This window comes from Gossypium hirsutum, chromosome D02 (assembly GCF_007990345.1).
Source record: "Gossypium hirsutum isolate 1008001.06 chromosome D02, Gossypium_hirsutum_v2.1, whole genome shotgun sequence".
Taxonomy (NCBI): domain Eukaryota; kingdom Viridiplantae; phylum Streptophyta; class Magnoliopsida; order Malvales; family Malvaceae; genus Gossypium; species Gossypium hirsutum.
Window position 1 is genome coordinate 46,528,939 of NC_053438.1, and position 21,601 is coordinate 46,550,539.

At 29.5% G+C, this 21,601-nt stretch overlaps 1 protein-coding gene and 1 long non-coding RNA gene across 3 annotated transcripts; both read left to right on the forward strand.

The window, feature by feature from the left end:
- Window positions 1-4,098: 4,098 nt before the first annotated feature.
- On the forward strand, window positions 4,099-6,165 carry LOC107910145 (protein SPIRAL1-like 1). Of its 2 annotated transcripts, none has more exons than XM_016837916.2 (3): window positions 4,099-4,335; window positions 4,801-5,035; window positions 5,831-6,165. In XM_016837916.2, exons 2-3 carry the CDS (start codon window positions 4,805-4,807, stop codon window positions 5,918-5,920), a joined length of 321 nt encoding a protein of 106 aa, XP_016693405.1. In that variant the 5' UTR covers window positions 4,099-4,335; window positions 4,801-4,804; the 3' UTR covers window positions 5,921-6,165. The 2 variants fall into 2 exon arrangements, with proteins under 2 accessions (XP_016693405.1, XP_016693406.1); XM_016837917.2 differs by having other exon boundaries at window positions 4,172-4,335; window positions 4,761-5,035.
- A 977-nt stretch (window positions 6,166-7,142) lies between these two features.
- LOC121214665 (uncharacterized) lies at window positions 7,143-17,763 on the forward strand. Its single transcript, XR_005910272.1, has 3 exons — window positions 7,143-7,325; window positions 8,793-8,857; window positions 16,921-17,763. It is a non-coding gene; the product is annotated as an uncharacterized lncRNA (long non-coding RNA).
- The last annotated feature ends 3,838 nt before the right edge of the window (window positions 17,764-21,601 follow it).

Sequence of the window (21,601 nt, forward strand, 5' to 3'; positions counted from 1 at the left end):
GTTGCCCGATTGATAAACGAAGAAGTATGCTTTGTTTTAGAATTTAAAATAAAATAGACTAAGTTGAGTTTACGGAAAGAAAGATGCTTCGTATAAAGAAGAAGATAATGTATAATGTTAGGATAGAAATGATGTGGTTGGAATTTGGTCGTTTACTGTTAGGTATTAAAATGGAATGGTTTTTGGTATGTGTATGAATTGGTATGGTTTAAAACGAAATAGACCAAATTGGCTCAAAAGGTCAAGGATGAACCAACACTAAAGAAGAGTGTTGACCCGAAACTTATAGGACCTAAAAGAGTCAGAATTGGCAATTTGGAAACCTTGACCCGATACTTAGGAAAGTAAGAACCAAGGGTATTAAGGGTGAATGCCACACTTGGGTTTAGGGAGTGATAAGTTCGGAAAAGACTTGGAAAGATGCCACTAGAAACTAGATAAGTCTTACGGGTCTCAAACGAAATTTGATAGAAAATGCCTCACAAATTCGGCAGCAATTCATTAACAAAATGTCAAAAGTTCTTTAAAAAATGAAAATTTCAACTATTTATAAGCAACACCTAAGCTAGCCGAATAGTCACATACATCCTTAAGAATTAAGCAAATGAATCTATTTAATTAGGCTAGCTAAATTCAGCTGAATGTGAGCTCCATTGGTCAGCTTCTAGAATGAACATTGGACTTGGAAGCTTGGAAAAGTGCATGGCAGCAGCTAGGTTCGATTAATAGACTTTATTAAGCTCATTTAAATGGCAACTATTGTTGGAAAGTGACCAGCAATTAAGGAGTTACTGATCAGGCTCTTAAGGTGTGAAAACTTTGAACCGAACAGCCAACATGTGTGAACATATGCCCAGCAATGTGAAAGGAATTAAAATTGTCTGAATGGTCAACTTGGGAGTAGGAAACAATAGCTACTTTGGCCGAATGGACACCTAGAAAGCTTCAAACAGCAGCCAATTTAATTTGCCAAACATGCATGTACCGTCCATTGCTTGTACCTGAAATTAAATATATGCAGCTGATTAATTAGATGAGAACACATTAAAATCAAGCAGCAACAAATTAATCATTATAAATTCGGCTGCACCTTGACACATTTAAAAGATGTAATGTAACTAGACAAATTAATTAGCTAAGTATTAAATTCAGCTGAACAAAAAAAAATAAATTAAATTGATGTCTGAACTTAGGACGAATTAATTATGGACAAAACACATTAAAACCATGTAATATCATAAAACATATTTAATGTAGAATTATCCACCTAATTTAATTCATATGCATGCTGTAACTAACTAAACTAATTTATTTTAAAGACAAATTAAATTAATTCCAGCAGTTAAAACGCATAATCACAAATTTTGCAATTGAGCTCAAATGAGCTGGAATGAGTTCATAAAGCTGAATCCGAGCTTAATTCAGCTAGTAAAAGGGTGCAAGGGAAACTTATGGAGCTGTTCGAATCATCCTTAAAATGCTCAGCTAAAATATCGTTCCAAACTTGCTCCACTAAAGCTGAAATTGCTTCCTTAAATTGTTTTGCCTAAGCTCGAGTGATTGGGCCTTGCGGAAGTATTTGTGGATCTTTGCTTGTATTTGGTACACTCCGAGCCAGGGCCGCATCACAACTGGCCTGAGCATGGCCACTTGGATCACAACTAGGGTGTTTCTCATATTTTTCTGCAATCATCATCTTAGTTTTTTCCATGAGAAAAAAAAGTTAAATACTTTGAAAGATCTTCTGTAAGAGAGCATAGACTTGCAAAACAATAATGCTTGAGATGTTTTAGATAAATCTTCATAAGAGAATTGAGAGGTCTTAATTGATGTGAATAACTTTTTATGGATGAAAAGAAGTGATCACAATCTCATTAATTTCATGTCATTCCCAAAGATAAAGAGAGAGAGAAAAAGAAAAATCTTTTTGATATTTTCCCACCAAAAATAAACTATAAAAATAAGGAAAATATTCCCTCTAAAACTAAAAATAATATAGGCTAAAACTAAGATAACGTTTGTCTTCAAAACAACATTAAGAATGACCGTCTGGATGCAATTTTAATTAACAAATAACTTTATGCACTACATATACCAACTGAGCTCCTTAAGCTCTCAAACATGTTGGCATCCAAGGCTTTTATGAATAAATCAGCTAGCTATTATGGGTTCTCACATGTTTAATCTCAACAGTTTCTCTTTCCGCCAATTCATGAATGGAATGGTACCTTATATCAATGTGCTTAGTCTTGGAATGTTGAACAGGATTCTTTGATATATTTATGACACGTGTATTGTCACACTAAATTGTGGCTATTGGCAAAGTTATCCTAAAGTCTTCAAGCAGTTGTTTCATTCAAAGCAATTGTGCACAACAACTGCCTACTGCAATGTACTCAACCTCTGCGATAGATAACAGGATTGATCATTCTTTCTTTATATACCTAGATACTAGATTACCTCTTGAGTACAAACACCCTCCTGACGTACTTTTTGATCATCCGCATTCCCGGCCTAATCAACATCACTATATCCTACTAGGTACATAAGGTTGTTTTTAGTGAACCAAATAGCAAGTTCAAGAGTTTCATGGACGTACTTGATGATCCTCTTCACAACCTTAACATGAGATTCTTTTGGATTGACTTGATATCTTACATATACACCAACAGTAAAATTCAAATTTGGTTGACTTGCAATGAGATACAACATAGTTTCTATCATACTTTTGTAAGTGGTTTGAGGAGTGGACACTCCCTCAATATCTAAACTTAGTTTCTCAGTCACTAATATATGAGTCCTGGCAGACTTTGATTCTTTAAGACTAAACTTCTTTACAAGGTTATTAACATACTTTTAAGTGGCGGGATCTGATACCAATTATTAGTAAAAAAAAGCTCGTTGCTAATAACAAAAACAACACAACCAAATTGGTGCCTAAGTTGGTGGGCACTTCTCTAGACACTAAATGAAGAATAATAAACAAACAAGACATGAGAATATGTTTATGCAGTTCAATTTTCTTACATCTGTAAAGCCTAGCTCAATGAGAAACATGCATTCTCTTCAACAATTACAAAGTGAACCTACTAAATCACACTACCGTGATTGTTCCCTCACCCTTACACTTAAAAGACATAATAATCTCACTACTATGATCACAACAAGTAAATCCATAAAAAATTATTTTACTACCAAAATAGTACTCTTACATAATTATTCTCACAAGAACGTATTAAGTGCCTAACTCTCAGTCCATTTTCCTAGGCAAGTCTCTCAAATATATAGACTTTAATTTCGAAACTTGCTTACAATTGAATATCTAATAAAATCCAAATAAAACAGTAATACCATGAGAGAAACACAATATAATAATAACATATTAAGTAAATATAGACTCTATGGACTCTATTACGGCTCATTTGTAGAATCACGATCCAATCCAAAATCTATAATCTAAGGGATTGCTTCGGGAATTTCAATCCAAATCACTTACCGATATTTATATTCTCAAGCAGTATGATCTTCCATAATGGGCTAGATATTCACCATGTAATCAACATAACCTAAATATAATGTTCAATCAATTGCCAACACTTAAATATGGAAATTGTATCCATACAGATTTGGTGGGAAATGAAATGTGCACTCTCTCTGGCACCAAATTTTCAGTTTTTTATATTTTTCAAAAAAATTGGATATTAATCCTTGAATTAATATGCCACCTCACTTTTCTGTCATTAACGAACAAGTGACCAAAAAGTTACAAGTCAATAACTTTAGTTATCATAACGTAACTTTTCATAGTTCAGTGGTAAAAAAAGAAGAAATTTCACCGAAGTTTAGTGACCACTTTTGTAGTTTACCCAAAAATAAACTAATAAAGTTTAATGTAAAATTGACCCTCAAACTATATAATGTTTTCTACTTATATACCTAAAATATTTCTCTGGTAAAAAATTATACTTAAACTATTAATTTTGTCTCAATTTACTCAATATACAATACCAACCAATGGTAATGTGCCATGTGTCATGTTCTTACTAGACATCACATACTTTTGGAGTTAAAATAAGATGAAATTGATAGTTTAGAAACATCTTTTGATTAAAAAAACCGTAAGCACCTAAATAGAAAATACAATATAGTTGGGGGCTAATTTTGTAGTTAAGCAAACCAATAATAATAGTAACGCTGGCATTTCGCCTCCTTTTTCAGTAGCCAACTCCTAGTTACTGCTCTTCCACTTTCGCTCTTCTCCAGATCTGATCTCAAAAGAAAATTTCAGGCAATTTCAGAACGCTAAGCCTAGATCTTTTCTTCACACTTCAAAAGGTTCAGTGTTTTATTCACTGAGTTTAGCTTCCAATTTGTTTACTGTATCTCTGATTTGATTATATTTCCCTCGTTGGCTACTCATTTTTATGCTTCATTTAATTTGTTTGATGTTTACGTTTTGCAAAGTGGAGAGTCCAAAGCTTTTCATGCGACGTCATTAATTTGTTTTACATTGCATTCGAGAAGTGGAGGGGGCAGGGCGAGGGGATTTGAAGTATAGGAATAACATTGCTGACTATAGTCTTCATCAAGGATTGTGATGGAAGTTCATGCGATATGCTTGTTTTTCTTCCTTTTTTTCTGCAATTCATCCATAATTTTATGTTCATTCCACCTCCTCTTGCTCCAATCCCTTTTGGATTATTGCTTTTTTGGCTATACTTATAGATTCTTACTTTGTGCTGTGTTTTTTTTCCTCCCAGCCTGTGTGATATTCTTTTTTTTTTTTTACTTCATTTCCAGTAAGATGGAAAAGATGGGTCGTGGAGTTAGCAGTGGTGGTGGGCAGAGCTCATTGGGCTATCTGTTTGGGAGTGGAGAAGCTCCAAAACCAGTTACAAACAAATCCGAAGCTGCTCCAATTGAAGCACAGGATGTGTCCAAACCTGCTCCTGCTCCTCAACAAGTTGCCAAGCAAATTCCTGCGGGTATTAACAGTACGCGTGCTGATGGTCAGAACACTGGCAATTTCATTACGGTATAACCCCTTTTGTGATTGCTTCATGAGTCTTTAAAATTGTATGACACTTATGGACTTGCCCTTTCAGTGTTTTAAGTTCTTGACATTCTCTTGTTTTTCCACCAATTTTTTAAATGAGCAATAGGAAACATGTTGCAGAATAGATGTAGAGGTAGTTCAGAAAGGGCTAACTGCGTGCTCAAAATAATACCTTGAAAATATGATTTATACAAGTTAGAAACTTGAATCTCATTGAGGAGAAACTATTACCAAGGAACTTGACATTCTTGGCCGCATCTTTAAGTAATGTGTTTCCAAGTTCTGTGAATTAGGCTTGAAGCTTCCAATAAATGTTATAGGTTAATTGCTGTCTGGGATTGACGAATCTAGGAAGTTTTTTCTTCTCATTTATATATATTTTTTATTAATTACTGTTAGAAGATAGCTGAAATGTATAATCTTTTATCCTTAGTGTTCATCTCCCCTTCCTTGACCTAAGTGGTAGATGAGTGAATAACTTTGTCGTATTAACTTTCTTTCCAAGGGTGATGGCTTAGAAAAATATATATTAATCAAATATACAACACGGATGTCATTCCCCTGAATGTGCTACCTTCTTCAAAGCACCATGATACTATGCTTGTAAATTTTCTTATTAACTGGTGGTGTTTATAATTGATTTTTTATGTTTAAATCAAGCAGTAATTAAGGGTGTATATCAAATTAAGTTTGGGGGGGGGGGTTGTTATTGGTTGCTCAATACCTATAATAACTTGTATAACTGTCTGTGTTTTATTTTTTTCCTGGATGCAGGATCGACCATCCACCAAGATTCATGCTGCCCCTGGAGGTGGATCTTCTCTGGATTACCTTTTCGGTGGGGGACCTGGCGGTAGCAAATGAGATCGAATGACTTAATATATCTTGATAATGGTAGTATTTTGGTTGTTGATTCTTAGGGAAGCCATAGATTCCAGATGTTGCTGTTTTCAGATATTATCACATTAAGCAATGGAAACTTACCGTCATGTAGTGTAATATTACAGATCTTGTGGCTATTGTTGGTTTATTCGAAGAAGTCTCCAGATAGATGCGAAAACGTGTATTGCAGAACTCAGTTACTATAAAAAGCAGTGTTATATATTTCATCTGCATGGTTCTGTTATTTTACCTTCTCTTTATCCCATTTTATACAATATACAATTTTGGCTGAATTCTCATTGTTGTTGGTTTTGCTATATGCCTCTCCTTTTCCTTTTCCTTTTATGCATGTATGTGTGTAATGTATATTGTGATTGGGTTATTCGTAACTGGTGAGTTTGAGAGTTCGGTCCAGCATATAGTCATTTTTTAAGATCGTGTTACATGATGATTCGTTGTGTAAATATAAACACATTACCATGTTATACATGAATATGATAAGTGTATTAATGCTTCGTTTGGTAGGTGTATTAGTTTTCAGTTGGTTTTAATAATGAATTAACAATAAATTAATCACTTGTCTTTAGTAAAGAGAAGAAAATCTTTAGTTACTCGTATATCTTGTCTTAGTTACTCAGTAGGTCTTACGTTGATGGCAAACATGGAGAAAGTTGGCATAAGGCACGTCTTTCGGGAAGCCAACTCGATGGCTGATTTCGTGGCTAAGAAAGCGAGAGACATTGTTTTTGGTCTGACGATTTGTGAGATACTGCCGGATCAAGTTCGTGATCTATTGCTCTGAGATTTGTCTGATAGCCTGTTATCTAATTAAGTTTGGTTGTTAATATTTTTTGGTAAAAAAACAAAGTTTAATTCATCTATACCTGGTTAAGAAAATTTTTAATTTATTATTCTAATTTCAAGTTTAATTTTGTGCAACTTATTTTTTTTTATGTTAGGAAAGCTATTTCAATACATATATATAATAGTTAAGCTTTTTTTTTATATGTTTTGTGATCCTAATTATATTTTTGAACCTTTTTTAACTTCAACTTTTATTCTTTTTTCAATTTACTTTTTTTAATAGATTTGATAAAAGTATTATAAAAAATAATTACTTAGATAACCCAATAAAATAATTAGATGTGAAAAATAATAAAATAAATCATACATAAAATTAAAAAATAACTCTTAATTAAAAAAATAAACCTAACTATCGAAAAAAAACTTAATCCAATAAAAAAAACCTCTCCATAAACAAATCTATGAAACATTGAAACCTTGAACCATTTTGAAGAGGCAAGAGAAACCCAAAACCTTTCTCTATTACTGAGCTTTGAAGAGGCACAGACTGTATTTGGAATCGAGAGATTGAGGCGAAGCAAAGGTTAGTGTTTCGTTACAAATCGACTGGATATTCTAATATTTTAAGTTTAAGTTTATGAAATTTGGTGTTTAACTTGATTTTCATAGCAATATTTAGGGTTTTGAAATCCTAAATTTTGAAATTCAAAATTGAATCTAGTATTTGGGTTATTTGAGTTCAAAAGAGAGAAAAACTTATAATGGAGTGAAATAAGGTTAGTCAAATGTATCAAAAATGGATTTCTTGATCTTAAGATAGGTTATTTGTCTGCTCGTAAAAAAATAATGAAAAAAATAAAGACGATAATCAAATTCAAATATCTTTATAAAACATATTACTTTATGGGTTAGGTTGAAAATTCAAAGACACCGTTTTTAGTTCTTAAAAGCCAAAGACGCTATCTCCATCTTCAAGTAAACTGATTTAACATCTTTTCATTATTGGTATGTTTTCATAAAAACTTTTTGTTATGAGCATAACATGAAGTCACATGAATGTATATTAAGTCATTACTCTTGGTCTAATCCAGTCAAATAAATATTTATGATACTCAAAGTTTAACAAATACAAGTACAGAAATCTATGAATATGTGTTATAGAGTCATGAAATGAACACCATATTCACATACATGTTTGGATAAGTTGGAGTTGAGAGTGATTGATGTTTTGCTTAGTGGGCTTCTCATAAATGAGGATTTAATTTTTATGTTTCTATGATGTGTTAACTGTTCTTATCATGAGTTGCTAAGATGATGTCTCTATATTTGACATCTCTAGTAATTGTTGATTATTTCTAACTTGCTTGATTTTACTAATAAAACCATCTTTTGCTAAAAAAAATACAAAATAGCTAATACTATGCTTTCTAACCTTTTTTTTTTCTTTCTTGTAAAATGTTAAGAGCATATAAAAAAAATTAAAAGAAAAAGAGTTGCATTAAGAGAACTTTGTATTTTGTTTTCTGATTTGATCATGTCATTACCATGCCTTATACTTCACATTATCACAAATATGTTTACTCATCTATTTAACAAAGCAGATTGACATGTGTAATGGCAACAACAATTACAAGATGTAAAGTTCCGTATTGATTATTATTGATATAATCATTTTGATATTTATCTTTTTGTGACAAATTTAATATAAATATATTAGATTCTATATATTTTTAATACATTTGTAATATTTTAAATTGCATTGCCAAAAATTATACCAAAGTGATAGTTAACCAATATGCTTGTATCTTATTGTCAACCGTTGTCACAATAGCAAGAAGTTCCTATACCATAAACCATATTGTCAACCAATGTGGTGCACACAAAAAAAAAAAGCATAATGTCAATCATAGTCATTATAGCAAAAGGTTTCCATGAAAAAAAATGAAATATGACATGTCATTTAGCAAAAGTGTCACTTCTTTAGTTGTTTCTGTGTAATTGATTCTTGAGTGCTAAAATGGTCTTTAATTTGTTTGCGTTTTTTGTTCAGGGAGTTAATTTTCACCAGAGAGCCCATAGTAGATGTCCTACTGGATTCAAGTGCCCTAATAATTTGTGAGTTGTTATTCCTCTGTAGCAAGCAAATGAAACAACTTAATATCCAAATTGACGCAATAATTATATAATATCACAACAAACAACAATTACAACAACCTACAAATAATACAAAAAATAATAGTTTAAGCAACCAATTTCATATTTATTTAATGACACATAAAATTAGATTTACAAAATTATCATTACTGAATGTGTTACACCTTCAGCATCAGCAGTTTCTAGTTGATTGATACTCTGTAGCAAACAAAAGAAAAATTAATTTAATCATCCAAATATCAAATAAAATCCAAATTATAAGTTTAATATTTACTAAATTATTTACGACTTCAGGCTCTGCATTTTGCAATTGATGAGTCTGCAACAAATAAAAAATTTTAATCAACCAATATGACATATATCAATCATAAAATAAAATCATATTTATAAGTTTAATATTTACTGAAAAATTTGCTTCTTGAGGCTTTACATTTAGTGGTTGATGGGTCTGCAAGAAACAAAAGAATAGTCTATTTAATCAACCAATTTCTATGTTTATTAAATAACACATAAAATAAATATTATGAACCTTAAATGACAGTTACCTCCTACGGACATCTTTGTTTGTTATGAGCCTCAATTCCACAAACACTGCATGTCATTATCAACCCTACCCTACTAAGTTGTCTTGGTCTTTTTTTCTTTGGTTCATCTTTTGGGTTCCTCCTATTTTTCTTTGGCCTTCCGGGCATCTTTTTGTCAATAGGTGGGAGAACAGGCTCAATCCCAAACTTGACCCATTCATGTGCTCCATTGATAGGCTGCAGCGTATATACGTATGCTTTCTCATAGGTTTCTTTATGGTAGAATTGATCCAAGTAGTCATCTGGTTCACCACCCATATGCCATATGGCAGCGCAACCATGTGGACAAGGCAAGCCAATTAATTCCCAACTCCTACAACTACAGGTTCTTTCTTCAATGTTCACTGTGTATTACTTTCTTCCCTTTTTCACCTCACAACCATCATCACCATTCCATACCATCTACCAATCAACACCATCTCTTTTATTTTGATCAAATTTCTTCTTCACTAAAGGACCATAGTTTTGCTTCCATGATTTGCAGAACTTTCGCATCTCGACAATTCTAGTTATTAGCCTAACCCTGATTTCTTCTAACATTGTGATTATACTTTTGTACCTCACCTCTACAATGCTAGAGTTGAAAGCTTCACAAATATTATTGTCAACCATGTCAAACTTACACTGGCATCCAAAAACGGCCTTCGTCCAATGTTTAGGAGACTTGGACATCAACTCATTCGCAACTTTTTCATCTTTTTTCTTAAGATTTTAAACTTCATCTTCCCACTCCCTCTCTGTTGTGGCCTTCACAATTTCCCAAAAATCAAATTCATAAAACTTTGCTTTCTTCCTTCCAAACTAGTTGGCAAAAACATGATGTGCACAATTTCTGTGCTCTATTCTGGGCAAAACTTCATCAATTGCAATCTTTAAACCCTACGCAAATAATTAAAAAAATGTTAACATAATTGGATAAAAAATACATATAAAAGAAAAGCCTATGAAAATATTGTCTTACCTTTTGTTTGTCACTAATTATTGTATATCCAAAGCCATCTTCTAGGTCCAAATCAATAGCTAGTAGATTTAAAAACCATGCTCATGAATCTGTACATTCACCCTCAACTATAGCCCACGCAACTGGGTACATCTGGTTTTTTACATCTCTTCCAACTACTGTTAACATTTCACTCTTGAAATACCCTTTTAGAAAACAACCATCTAAACCAAGGATTGACCTACATCCAACTTTCTAACCTTTCTTTAAAGAATCAAAACAAGCATAGAACCTTGTAAAATATGGGGAAGAATCTAGAGTTACCCTATGCATTGCCATTTTAATTGTACTGTCTGGATTCTTAACCCTCAACTCATCTGCATAATCCCATAACATAGCAAATTCTTCCTTGAAGCTCCCAGCCAACCTCTTGTTCACTCTTTTTTTGGCCCTTCTACACTTAGTAAGGTTCATATTCACATGCAAATCTGAAGCTACCCTTCATTGAATCTCCTTCAACTTCATTTTTGGATGGTCCCTTGTAGTTTCTTCAAAATGGTTTGCAATTATAGCAACATTAACCATTTTGTTCTTGAATCTCACACAACAATTATGCTCTTTGTGAAAGCTGCTCACCTGTAGACACTTTGATCTCTTATTGTAACTTGCAGATATTCTCCAAGGACATTTCGCAAAGGTGATGCACTTAACCCTGATCCATTTTGGTTCATTTGTAACAATTTTCAATTCCCTTCTTGAAACCTTTGAATAATTTTGGATGACATCTTTGAAAGTTTCTCCATCTCTAAAAAGCATCCCTAAACATAATTTTGGATTTTCATAGTTTGGATTGTACACCGAAAACTTCTTTCTTCTCCTTGCACCATGCTCATGTTTCTCCTCAGAACTAGACTCCACTATACTACCATGGTCATTAGATTCAAAGTAATCTATCTCATAACCATTTGCCTCTTGTGTACTTTTATCATGCCTTTCTTGGACTTCTACATCCTCCCAAACATCATTTTCAAGTTCACATGCCATCCTCTCCCTATTAGCATCAATGTTATAATTTTTTACAGATTTTCCTCTAAATCTTTTCAACTTATCCCTAGCAGCTTGCAACATCTCATCCCCCTAACCATTTGAAAGATATTTAACATTAACCGTATAAACTTCATCAACATATTGCCAGTCAACATCCTCCCTCTTACCATCGGCCTCAAAAGCCCCTTGACCAACACCCTTACCATCCTCCTCACAGTCCCCCTCATTGGACCCTTCAATAGCTCCCAAAACAACTCCCTCACCAGCTCCAAAATCATCATTCTCATAAACATGTGATGCATTATTGTCTTGTTCTATAAGTGGCTCAATACCTATAACACACATCTGCATGTAAATTAAATAACAATTGATGCTATATAATGAAGCAACAAATAATAATTAAAAAAACAACAACCAATAATAATTATTAATTGAAGAACAAATACAAGTAACCAATAATAATTCCAAAAATATGTTGTTGTCCACATTCGAAACAAATTAACAACAAATAAATTCACATGTTGTCACACTCTTTAACTATAATTAAAGAAATAGTCATTAGTCACTGGAATATTAAGCTATTGAAGAGTTTAATTCAGCATATTCTATTGAAGAGTTTAATTTAGGTTAATTCATTTTACTTTGAAGATAGAGATGGTGTCTTTGGCTTTTAAGAACTAAAAACGGTGTCTTTAAATTATGTATTGTATTTGTTTATGTTTAAAATTACAAGATTGAGCCTTTAGCTAAAATGACAAGGTCATTTTTTGAATCTTAGAGCGTGTTTAGTTAGATAGAAAAGTAGAGGGATGGAAGGGAGTGGAAAAGTGGAAAGAAAACAAATTTTGAGTATACTTGGTAGAGAAAAGAGTGGGAGGAAAGAAAATAAAAGAAATGATCATTTTTCATCCTAATGAAAAAGTGAGAGGAGAGAAAATAAGAGAGATAGTAATTTAGTTCAAAATTATACATTTTTTCAATGTTTTATTTTATTTTGTTTTGTTTTTCAACCTCGCAAACAGTGGATGGAAATAAAATTATTTTTTCTTTGAATTTTTTCATCTTTTCTACCAAGCACACTTGTAGGATGAAAAATTATATTTTCTATCTTTCTATTTTTCTACCTCTTCCAATTTTCATTTTTCTATTTTCTTTCCACTTTACCAAGAAAAATCTCAATGTTTCAAGTTTGAGTCTTATCATGTGTAAATTTTCTCTAATGTTTATGTTGAGTTTAAGTTCTATGGATATATTTTTAGTTTTTAGTAGGTTGTAAAACTTACGAGATAGAATTAATGAGACAAAGGGTGTGTCTGTTTTACAAAAAAATGACTTGTGGAAAAATATTTTATGCATTTTCCTATGTTTGTTTCATAGAAAACAAGTTGGCCAACATAAAATGACTACGTGTCAACTGAAAATAAACTACTTTTCCTGTAAATTGACTTACCCTTTTGAAAAATGTAAGTCATTTTCCGAAAAAGAGCTCATCTATTAATAGTTTTATTTTTATATAAAAATTAACTTGAATCAAGCTTAATATTATTATATTAATGATAAAAATTTTAATTTTAATTTTTTAAAAATATTTAAAAAATCATTATTATTATTATTATAATGTTCAATATTATTAAATTCATTATTAAAGTATTTATATTTAATAAAATAATAAGTTATTAATATAAATTATTATTTTAATAAATTATGTAATATTACAAATTTGTTTTAATAATAAGTTTTAACAATAATAATTTCAAATAATTTTTTCCTAATATATTATTGAACAATATTTATATTAATATTTTAATAATAAATATATATTACAATTTATAAATATTTAATAATAAATGTTTATAGTATAAAATATGAATATTTTAATTATATAAATATGCGTATTTGTTTAAATTATGCTTAGCTTCATTTATCTTTTTCAATTCTGATGTGTCATTATACACTCATATATGTAATACTAATTTCCAAGGCCACGTGCGTTGCACCTGAATATAAGTGTTTATACTTTTATTATTTAATAAAAACATTTATTCCATAATCATTAGAAAAATATAAATTTAAAAACTAAAATATTGTTTTAAATTTAATAATTTAAATTATAATGAAAGTGCAATGGGATATGAATTACTTTAATACTTATTATGAGTTTGAATAAAGGTTAAATAATAATTCTATCTTAAAAATTTATATAAATATCTTAAAGATCAATTTAAAAAAAAAGTATTCTAAAATTGAGATTAGATTTTGACTTAATTTACACGTATACACTAATAATATATAAAACTAAGTTTTAATATTAAAATTATTGAATTAACTATTAATTTTGAAATTAATATTAAAACACTAAATTCAAATTTCTTTAGTTTTATTATTAAAAACTATTTTTAACCTTTTATATTTATTTTTTCTACTATAAAATCAAATTATAATGTTATTAATTAAAATTAAATTCAAATTGTATTAAACATAATCAAATCAATAGAGTTGGCAAGGTACATTGCACTTTTAAGAAAAGAATGAGGTTTGAGCCTTAAAGATACATTGTTAGGAGATATAGTCACGAACCCCGAATATGGACCATAAAATAGACATGACATGAAAAATAAAAATAAAAATCAAATTAAACTTTATAAATCTTATTCAAAACTAACTTATCTAATTAGCATAAGATTATCACAATATATTTTTTAATTTTTATAATAGTTTCATTTCGTAAGTGAAACAACTAATGAAATTATTAAATTATCAAATAGTATTACAAAATAAAAAATAAAAAAAATTTTGACTTCCTAAAAAAATAAAATAAAATCTAGTCTAAAAATAAATACTAATAATAGGTGGCAACTATAATGAGAATTTTTAAAATGAGAATCAAAATGATCTTTGCCATTGAATCAAAATAAATAGTTTTAAGTCTTATATTTTGTATTTACCTTACCTTACTAAAATAAAACCAAGAACACCCAATCTCTCTTCTTTTTTTCTTTCCAATGTGTAATTATCAGGGTGAAAAAAAAAGGGGATAATTTTTACTTTAGGATTTAATTTGTTTTTTCTTTTTGAGAAGAAAATTATAATGGAAGTTATTAAGATTTTTTGATTTCCCTTAAAAAAATCAATTTGTGTGACCAAAATTTTCATTCAATAAAAACAAATACAAATACCTAATATCTAAATTGATTAATCTTAGTAATCCTAATCTATTGCTTTCCTTTCCAATTTTTTCTCAAAAAAAAAAATTTAATATGAAAGTAAAGATTATCCAATTTTTTTTACACTAAGACTTCAATTACACGTTTAAAAGAAAAAATAAGGGAAAGATTGAGTGTTGCTTATTTTATTTTCATAAGATAAAATAAATACAAAATCTAAGATTTAAAATCATTTATTTTGATCTAATAGCTAATATCATTTTAGTTTTCATTACTCTCATTTTAAAAGTCCTCGCTATTACAAGTACTTTTTAAATTTTTTATTTTAATCTTTTGCTTCAATGTATTATTCTCGTCATCATCTTCTTTCTTAATTTTCTTTTTCACTCTATCATATTTGTCATCATCCTCGTCATAATCATCAATCAATGTAAATAATTACTTTGAAGTTGTAAATTATCTAAACAATTATAAAATTATAATAATTTATTGTTGTAAATTGGAGGCTTTTATGAAGTAACTTTAAAATTAATAACAACATACAATTATAAAGTGAAACTTTCACATTAGATAATAGAATGATACAGAAAACTAAATTTAGTATAATATGTATAAAAACTAAATTATAAACGTGTGATAAAATATATCATAATTTTACCTAAAAAGATCTTTCAATTCTTTCAGGTTTGAAATTTCTTCTTTGAAAAACTTATTAATACTAATAATCTTTTTTTTTTGCAATATTATTTAGATGTTATCTGTTTGAAAATGTTTTAAGTGTCGAATGTTATTTATAATAGCAAATCTTAATTTTAATTTTATATAAATGTAACACTAATTAAGTGCTAATTAATTTAAAATAATATATATTATTAATAATTAATTAATATACTCAATTGTAAAAATTCAATGCAAAAAATAAAAATTATTATTAATATGATTTTATATATGATTAATAATTAATTAATATATTCGATTCTATAGTTAAAGTTTACATTAAGGGCACGTTTGGTTCGCTGTATTGGATTAGAGGTGTATTGGATTAGAGGTCTAATGGAATAGAGGTGTAATGGAATAGAGGTGTAATAGCAAATCAACTGTTTGGTTGAATGTAATGGAATAGAGGCGTAATAGTAATCCTGTGTTTGGTTGAATGTAATAGAGGTGTAATAGCATAATGGAAAAAATTAAAATGACTAGAATACCCTTAGCAGAAATTTGTTTAGGTAAATGATTATTGTTGTTGTTATTAAATTTTAATAAGATTATTAATATCAATAATAAATAATTTAATCATATTTTAACATAATTATTATTAAATATATTTTAATTAAAATATATAATTTAATAAAATTCTTAATAATTAGCAGAAATTTGTTTTGGTAAATTGTTTTATTTAAATTTTAATAAGATTATTAATATCAATAATAAATAATTTAATCATATTTAAACATAATTATTATTAAATATATTATAATTAAAATATATAATTTAATAAAATTCTTAATAATTAATATTCTTATATGAATTTACTCAAACCATAATATATGATACTGTAAAATATAAATTAACATAATTATTATTAAATATATTATAATTAAAATATATAATTTAATAAAATTTTTAATAATTAATATTCTTATATGAATTTACTCAAATCATAATATATGATACTATAAAATAAAATTTGAAATAATTAATATTAAATATATTTTAATTAAAATATATGATTTAATAAAATTTAAAATAATTATAACTAATAAATTATATTTTATGAATTTGTATAATTTAAAATAATAATTATTACATTTAATTTAATAATAATATATAATTTTATAAAATTCTTGATAATAAATTTTCTTATATGAATTTATACAATTTAAAATAATTAATATTAAATATAATTTAATAGTGATATTTAATTTCATAAAATTCTTAATAATAAAATGGTATTATATGAATTTACTAAAATCAATATATAACTTGAACATAATTAACTTATATTAAGAAAAGGTTAGATGAAAATGAAATTGTATATTATAATCCATATGTTATATAGTTTTATATCATTAAAAAGTTTGAACATTGATATTTAATGGTAAGAAAGAAATTTTCTGACCCATTCCAATCGGGCAACAGAAGGTAAACTAAAGAAAACGATCATTTGAGTTGGATGATCAGGAATTTTACTCAAAGCATCATACCGCTGATCGTCGGTTAAACCTTCAATTGACCATAAGGTTGAATATAAATTTGAAGCTCTCTCTTCCATATTTTGATGTTCTTCAGACTTCTGCTGAACTACCACTTCGGAGGCAATTCTCCTATTGATTTGCTCGCCAACGGTCTGGATTTTGTCCCCCAACAAAGTGGCAGCCTTATTAAATGAAGAAAACACATTATCACGAGCATCAGATTTCTTCTTTCTCTTATTTGAAGATGAGGAACCCCCTTGGTCTCTATCTCCTCGCGGATCCGTACCAGAAACATCCATGTCGTCTAAAGAGACGTCAGCTTCGCAGTCATAGAATGTGTTTCTCTCTTCATTCATATCTGTAGTACGTACATCATCAGCATGTATTTCTTCAAGAACATCAGCAGCTGTTTGAGCATCTTTCCCAGTTGCTCGATCTCTTGCGTATATGGTAGTAAGCTGGTCATAGTAAGGGAAAGTACGAAATCTGAATTGAGCGGCTTCTTTGTGACTCTAAAAAAATGAGGAAATCATATTAGTCATAAGTTTGGTAAAAATAATATAATAAAAACTTGAAATAATCTTACCTTTAAATAGGACTCCCAAACCGCATCTTCAGCAACGAGCTGTCTATGCTCGTCCCAACCAAAACCGCTATTGTTTTGACTATTAAGCATGTCGTAGACGATTGACCACTCCCTTTTAAGTAATCTAATCCTTGATTCAATATTAGGTTTTGCCTTCAACATTGCATTTGGTAAAACCGTTTGTAGCATTCTTTCTAACTCGTTCAAATAACCGACTTTGAACCCGGTATCAGCATTAAATGTTCCAACATTGTGCAGGTCCACCATGAAGGAAACTAATGCTGCATCTTCCTCGGGAACCCATTTTTTTTTGGCTCCTCGAGAAGCTTGAGAAGAAGCATTTGATTCTGGAACACCTAACATAATGATCTTAAGAACAAAAAAAAAACAAATTATATTAATTGCTATTTTAATATCATGATTCAAAAGGTCAACACTTTATAAAATCTAAGGAATTAAGTTGAATATCATGAATCAAAAGCTCCATACCACAAAAAATTTAAAATTATAACACATGCTGAATTAGAAGAAATTATATTATAATTCAACAAGTTTAGTACAATACAAAAATCAATACAAAAGTTTCACAAACTAATTTCTAGATGCTTGTCATTCATCGAACATTTGGTTGGCTAGTTCCATCCTCCAAGTAGCCCAAGCATCCGATGGATGAATATTTGTGATATTCGGTTCATTGTCATCCACCACATTAATTGTAGGTAATCCTTCTCCCACCTCCGCCTCAATGGGATCAATACTCATATGGGTTCGAATAAAATTATGGAGCAAACTACATGCAATAATAATTCTATTGTGCACCCTTATAGGATAGAACGATGGACTCTTAAGTATTCCCCATCTAAGTTTTAATAAGCCAAAGCATCTTTCAATAACATTACGTGCTGAGGCATGTTTCATATTAAAAAACTCTTGCGGAGAACTTGGCTGATAACCCTGACGCCACTCGTTTAAATGATATCACTGTCCTCTAAATGGTGCAAGAAATCCATCACAATTTGTGTATCCAACATCAACTAGATAATAACCTATAAAATAATTTTTTTAACAAAAATGATTAATTCAGCACACAAAGTTTGATCTTAATGCCACGAATTCAAAGTCCTCTAACTATACACTTTACCATGAGGAACTTTTAATCCATGTCTTCTACTAATGGCATCTCGAAGAACCTGTCCATCGGCAACTGAACCTTCCCAACCAGGAAGAACATAAACAAATTGCATCTCAGGTGTACAAACACCTAGCATATTTGTTGCTATGTAACCTTTTCGCGTTCGATATCTAGGTTTATCAACTGTTGGAACCCTAATCTTGATGTGGGTTCCATCAAGAGCACCTAAGCAATTCTATATCACATGATATAAAACCTTGAGTTAGAATATTAATTTAAATCTAAATCAAGTAAATGTTGTTGAAGCTATATATAAAACTCAGTCCAATACCTTAAACCATTTTCACCTTGTGTCAGAAGAATTGGCTGTAATTGGCTCCGGCTTTTTAAATAACACATCTTGCAAGCGTATGACAGCATTTAAAACACTATGAAATGCTCTGCTAATAGTTTTCCCGGACCTTCTAAAGTGATGCTTGATAACCCGATTTTTCAGGTGATGGGAGATGATATGTAAAAACATTGCTACTTGCTCGTCAACAAGCATGAACCTTGTCGACTTCAATCCCCCTATCGATTCTAAGGCAGCTCTATTCATCCTAACTTGTTCAATACAGGTCTCGTCACTAGCATATACAAGCCTCTTCACATAATCCCGTTTTGCATAAAAATCTACGGTATAGGACCTAATCCTTGGTCTATGTAAGCTAAGGATGGCACCCATTCTAAATAAGAACCAAATCGCGATTCTATAGATTTCCAACCATATTGTCACAGCAATACTAATTCTTTTACGCCTCACACTTTGTGCAATTAAAGGCAGACGAGCCATTACTGCAACATTTTAAATTTAGAACACACTATCAAAGAATTGAAGTTGCAATTACACATTATCAAATAAAAATAAACAGCACAAATTTAGAACACACGAAGCAAAAAAATATCTATTAAATGATATCGTTGCAACTTTAATTTCTTTTCTTTATCAATCACCCAAATAATAATGAAAGAGTATATTTAATTACTGATGATTAGTTTAATTAGGGTTTTCTAATTTCAAAATAAATAAAATGAAGAATGAGGATTTGGTTTAATAATGAAATTGAAGTTTTAAAACTTTTATAACATTTTAAATGGTAATTTCATTTTGTAAAAATATATATAACTTTGAAGATGACTTATTATTTACAAGAATTGTTACTTATCTTTCTAGTTTCAATTTTAAAATACATGTTTAGCATTTTTTCATCAAAAAATTATTATTATTAAAATTTCAGAATTCTATAGAATTTATTAATTTAACAGCCAATTTTGACTTTTTAAGTAAAATTATTAAAAATTTTATTTATCATATTATATATACGTTAATTTTAAAAACTTCCTTACACTTTCACAATTATAATTTATGTATTATAGGGAAATCATATTATGAATGAGGAATATTTTATGTATAATGTAATTAACTTAAAATCTGAGATAGAATTAGACAATAAAAATTTCAGTCCATTTTGATTTCTATAATTAAGATAACATTATTTCCATTATAGGGGAAAAATAATGTTTTGAATCAATTAACATTTGTTTTAAATAACATGTATTGCGTGCATAAAAGGTTAATTATAACTATCTAAATTTTATTTCTTCAAAAACTTATATTAAAATTTAATATATTATGTATAATTGACGTAAAATTAATTGACCTAAAATTTGAAGGTTGGTATTTGTTAGATTATAACTAAACTCATTATAATTTGGACATTTAAATATATTGATTAGTTAATTAAAATCACCCAAATTAATTGACCTAAAATGATGTCGTATAAATATATTGATTAGTTACTAAAAGCATGTTCAATGTTTGAACATTACAGTTTGGACATTTAAATTTAAATTTAAATATAATTTCGTATAATGAAATTTAAGATCTAATAAAGCATGTTCAAAGTTTGATCATTGATTTATTTTTTTATTGATGATTAGTTTAGTTAAGGTTTCCTAATTTCAAAATAAATAAAATGAAGAATGAAGATTTAGTTTAATAATGAAATTGAAGTTTTAAAATTTTTATAACAATTTAAATGGTAATTTCATTTTGTAAAAAAATATATAACTTTTGTCTCATTTACATGTACAAATTTATTATTAACAGTATTGTATTTACATGTACAAATAATTGTGATTTGAAGCCCATTATTTGTAGGCATAATGCTCTTTAAAAAAAATGTTACCTATTAGTAAAAACATATAACCTATTTTAAATTCAAAAAGAACAATAATTATGCAGCAATAACCATAACCATACAAACAAAAGCTTTAATGAGCATTACAAACATACAAACAAAACCATATTCATTTGGGAAACAACAGAAGCTGCTACAGCAATACAAACATGGAATCAGGGAAAACATACAAACAAAACCATGAATACCAATGGAAAACTAACCTGTAATGATCAAATCGGGGACGACTGCGATGTGGAAGTGTTGGAACAAAGAACCTGTAATGAGAAAAGTGCTCGGATCAACCTTTTTTTTTTGGAAAAATATTTATGCTATAGCTAAATATAGTATATCAAAGCACAGCACAACCATACACCAATCATCATCCATGAGCCATATCAAACCTCTCACTATTCCCTCAAAAACATAAACACCAAATCCCAAGAGTAAAACACACAGAACAGTCAACAAGCAATCCATCAATTACAAACCACAAAATTCCGCACCAACTACAGAGTACTTGATGACCCCACCCACACCTCAACCAAATTTCTCATTAAAAGTCCAACCATCTCTAGCAAATAGTCATCATGCCAGCATACATCAGGCCCGGAAACTCATGAACAGACACATAAACTCCATTCACAGACATCCATCCTTTCTAGACAGATAATGTTCCTTGGCCAGTATCCAAGAGATAATTAAAAGAGAAAGAAGCAACATTGTTAAACATTAAAAAAGGGAATGGCTGTTAGGATAGGAGCTTTTGCGTCTATAAGGGAAACTGTTGTGGTTCAAAAGAGAAAACAAGGAGAATGAAGAGAAACACGTAAGATGT

What these genes read in the sequence shown, in the direction of transcription:
- LOC107910145 (XM_016837916.2), top strand. Translation starts at nt 4,805, where the DNA reads ATGGAAAAGATGGGTCGTGGAGTTAGCAGTGGTGGTGGGCAGAGCTCA. An exon ending in ACACTGGCAATTTCATTACG is followed by an intron (nt 5,036 to 5,830) that starts GTATAACCCCTT and finishes TCCTGGATGCAG; the next exon opens with GATCGACCATCCACCAAGAT.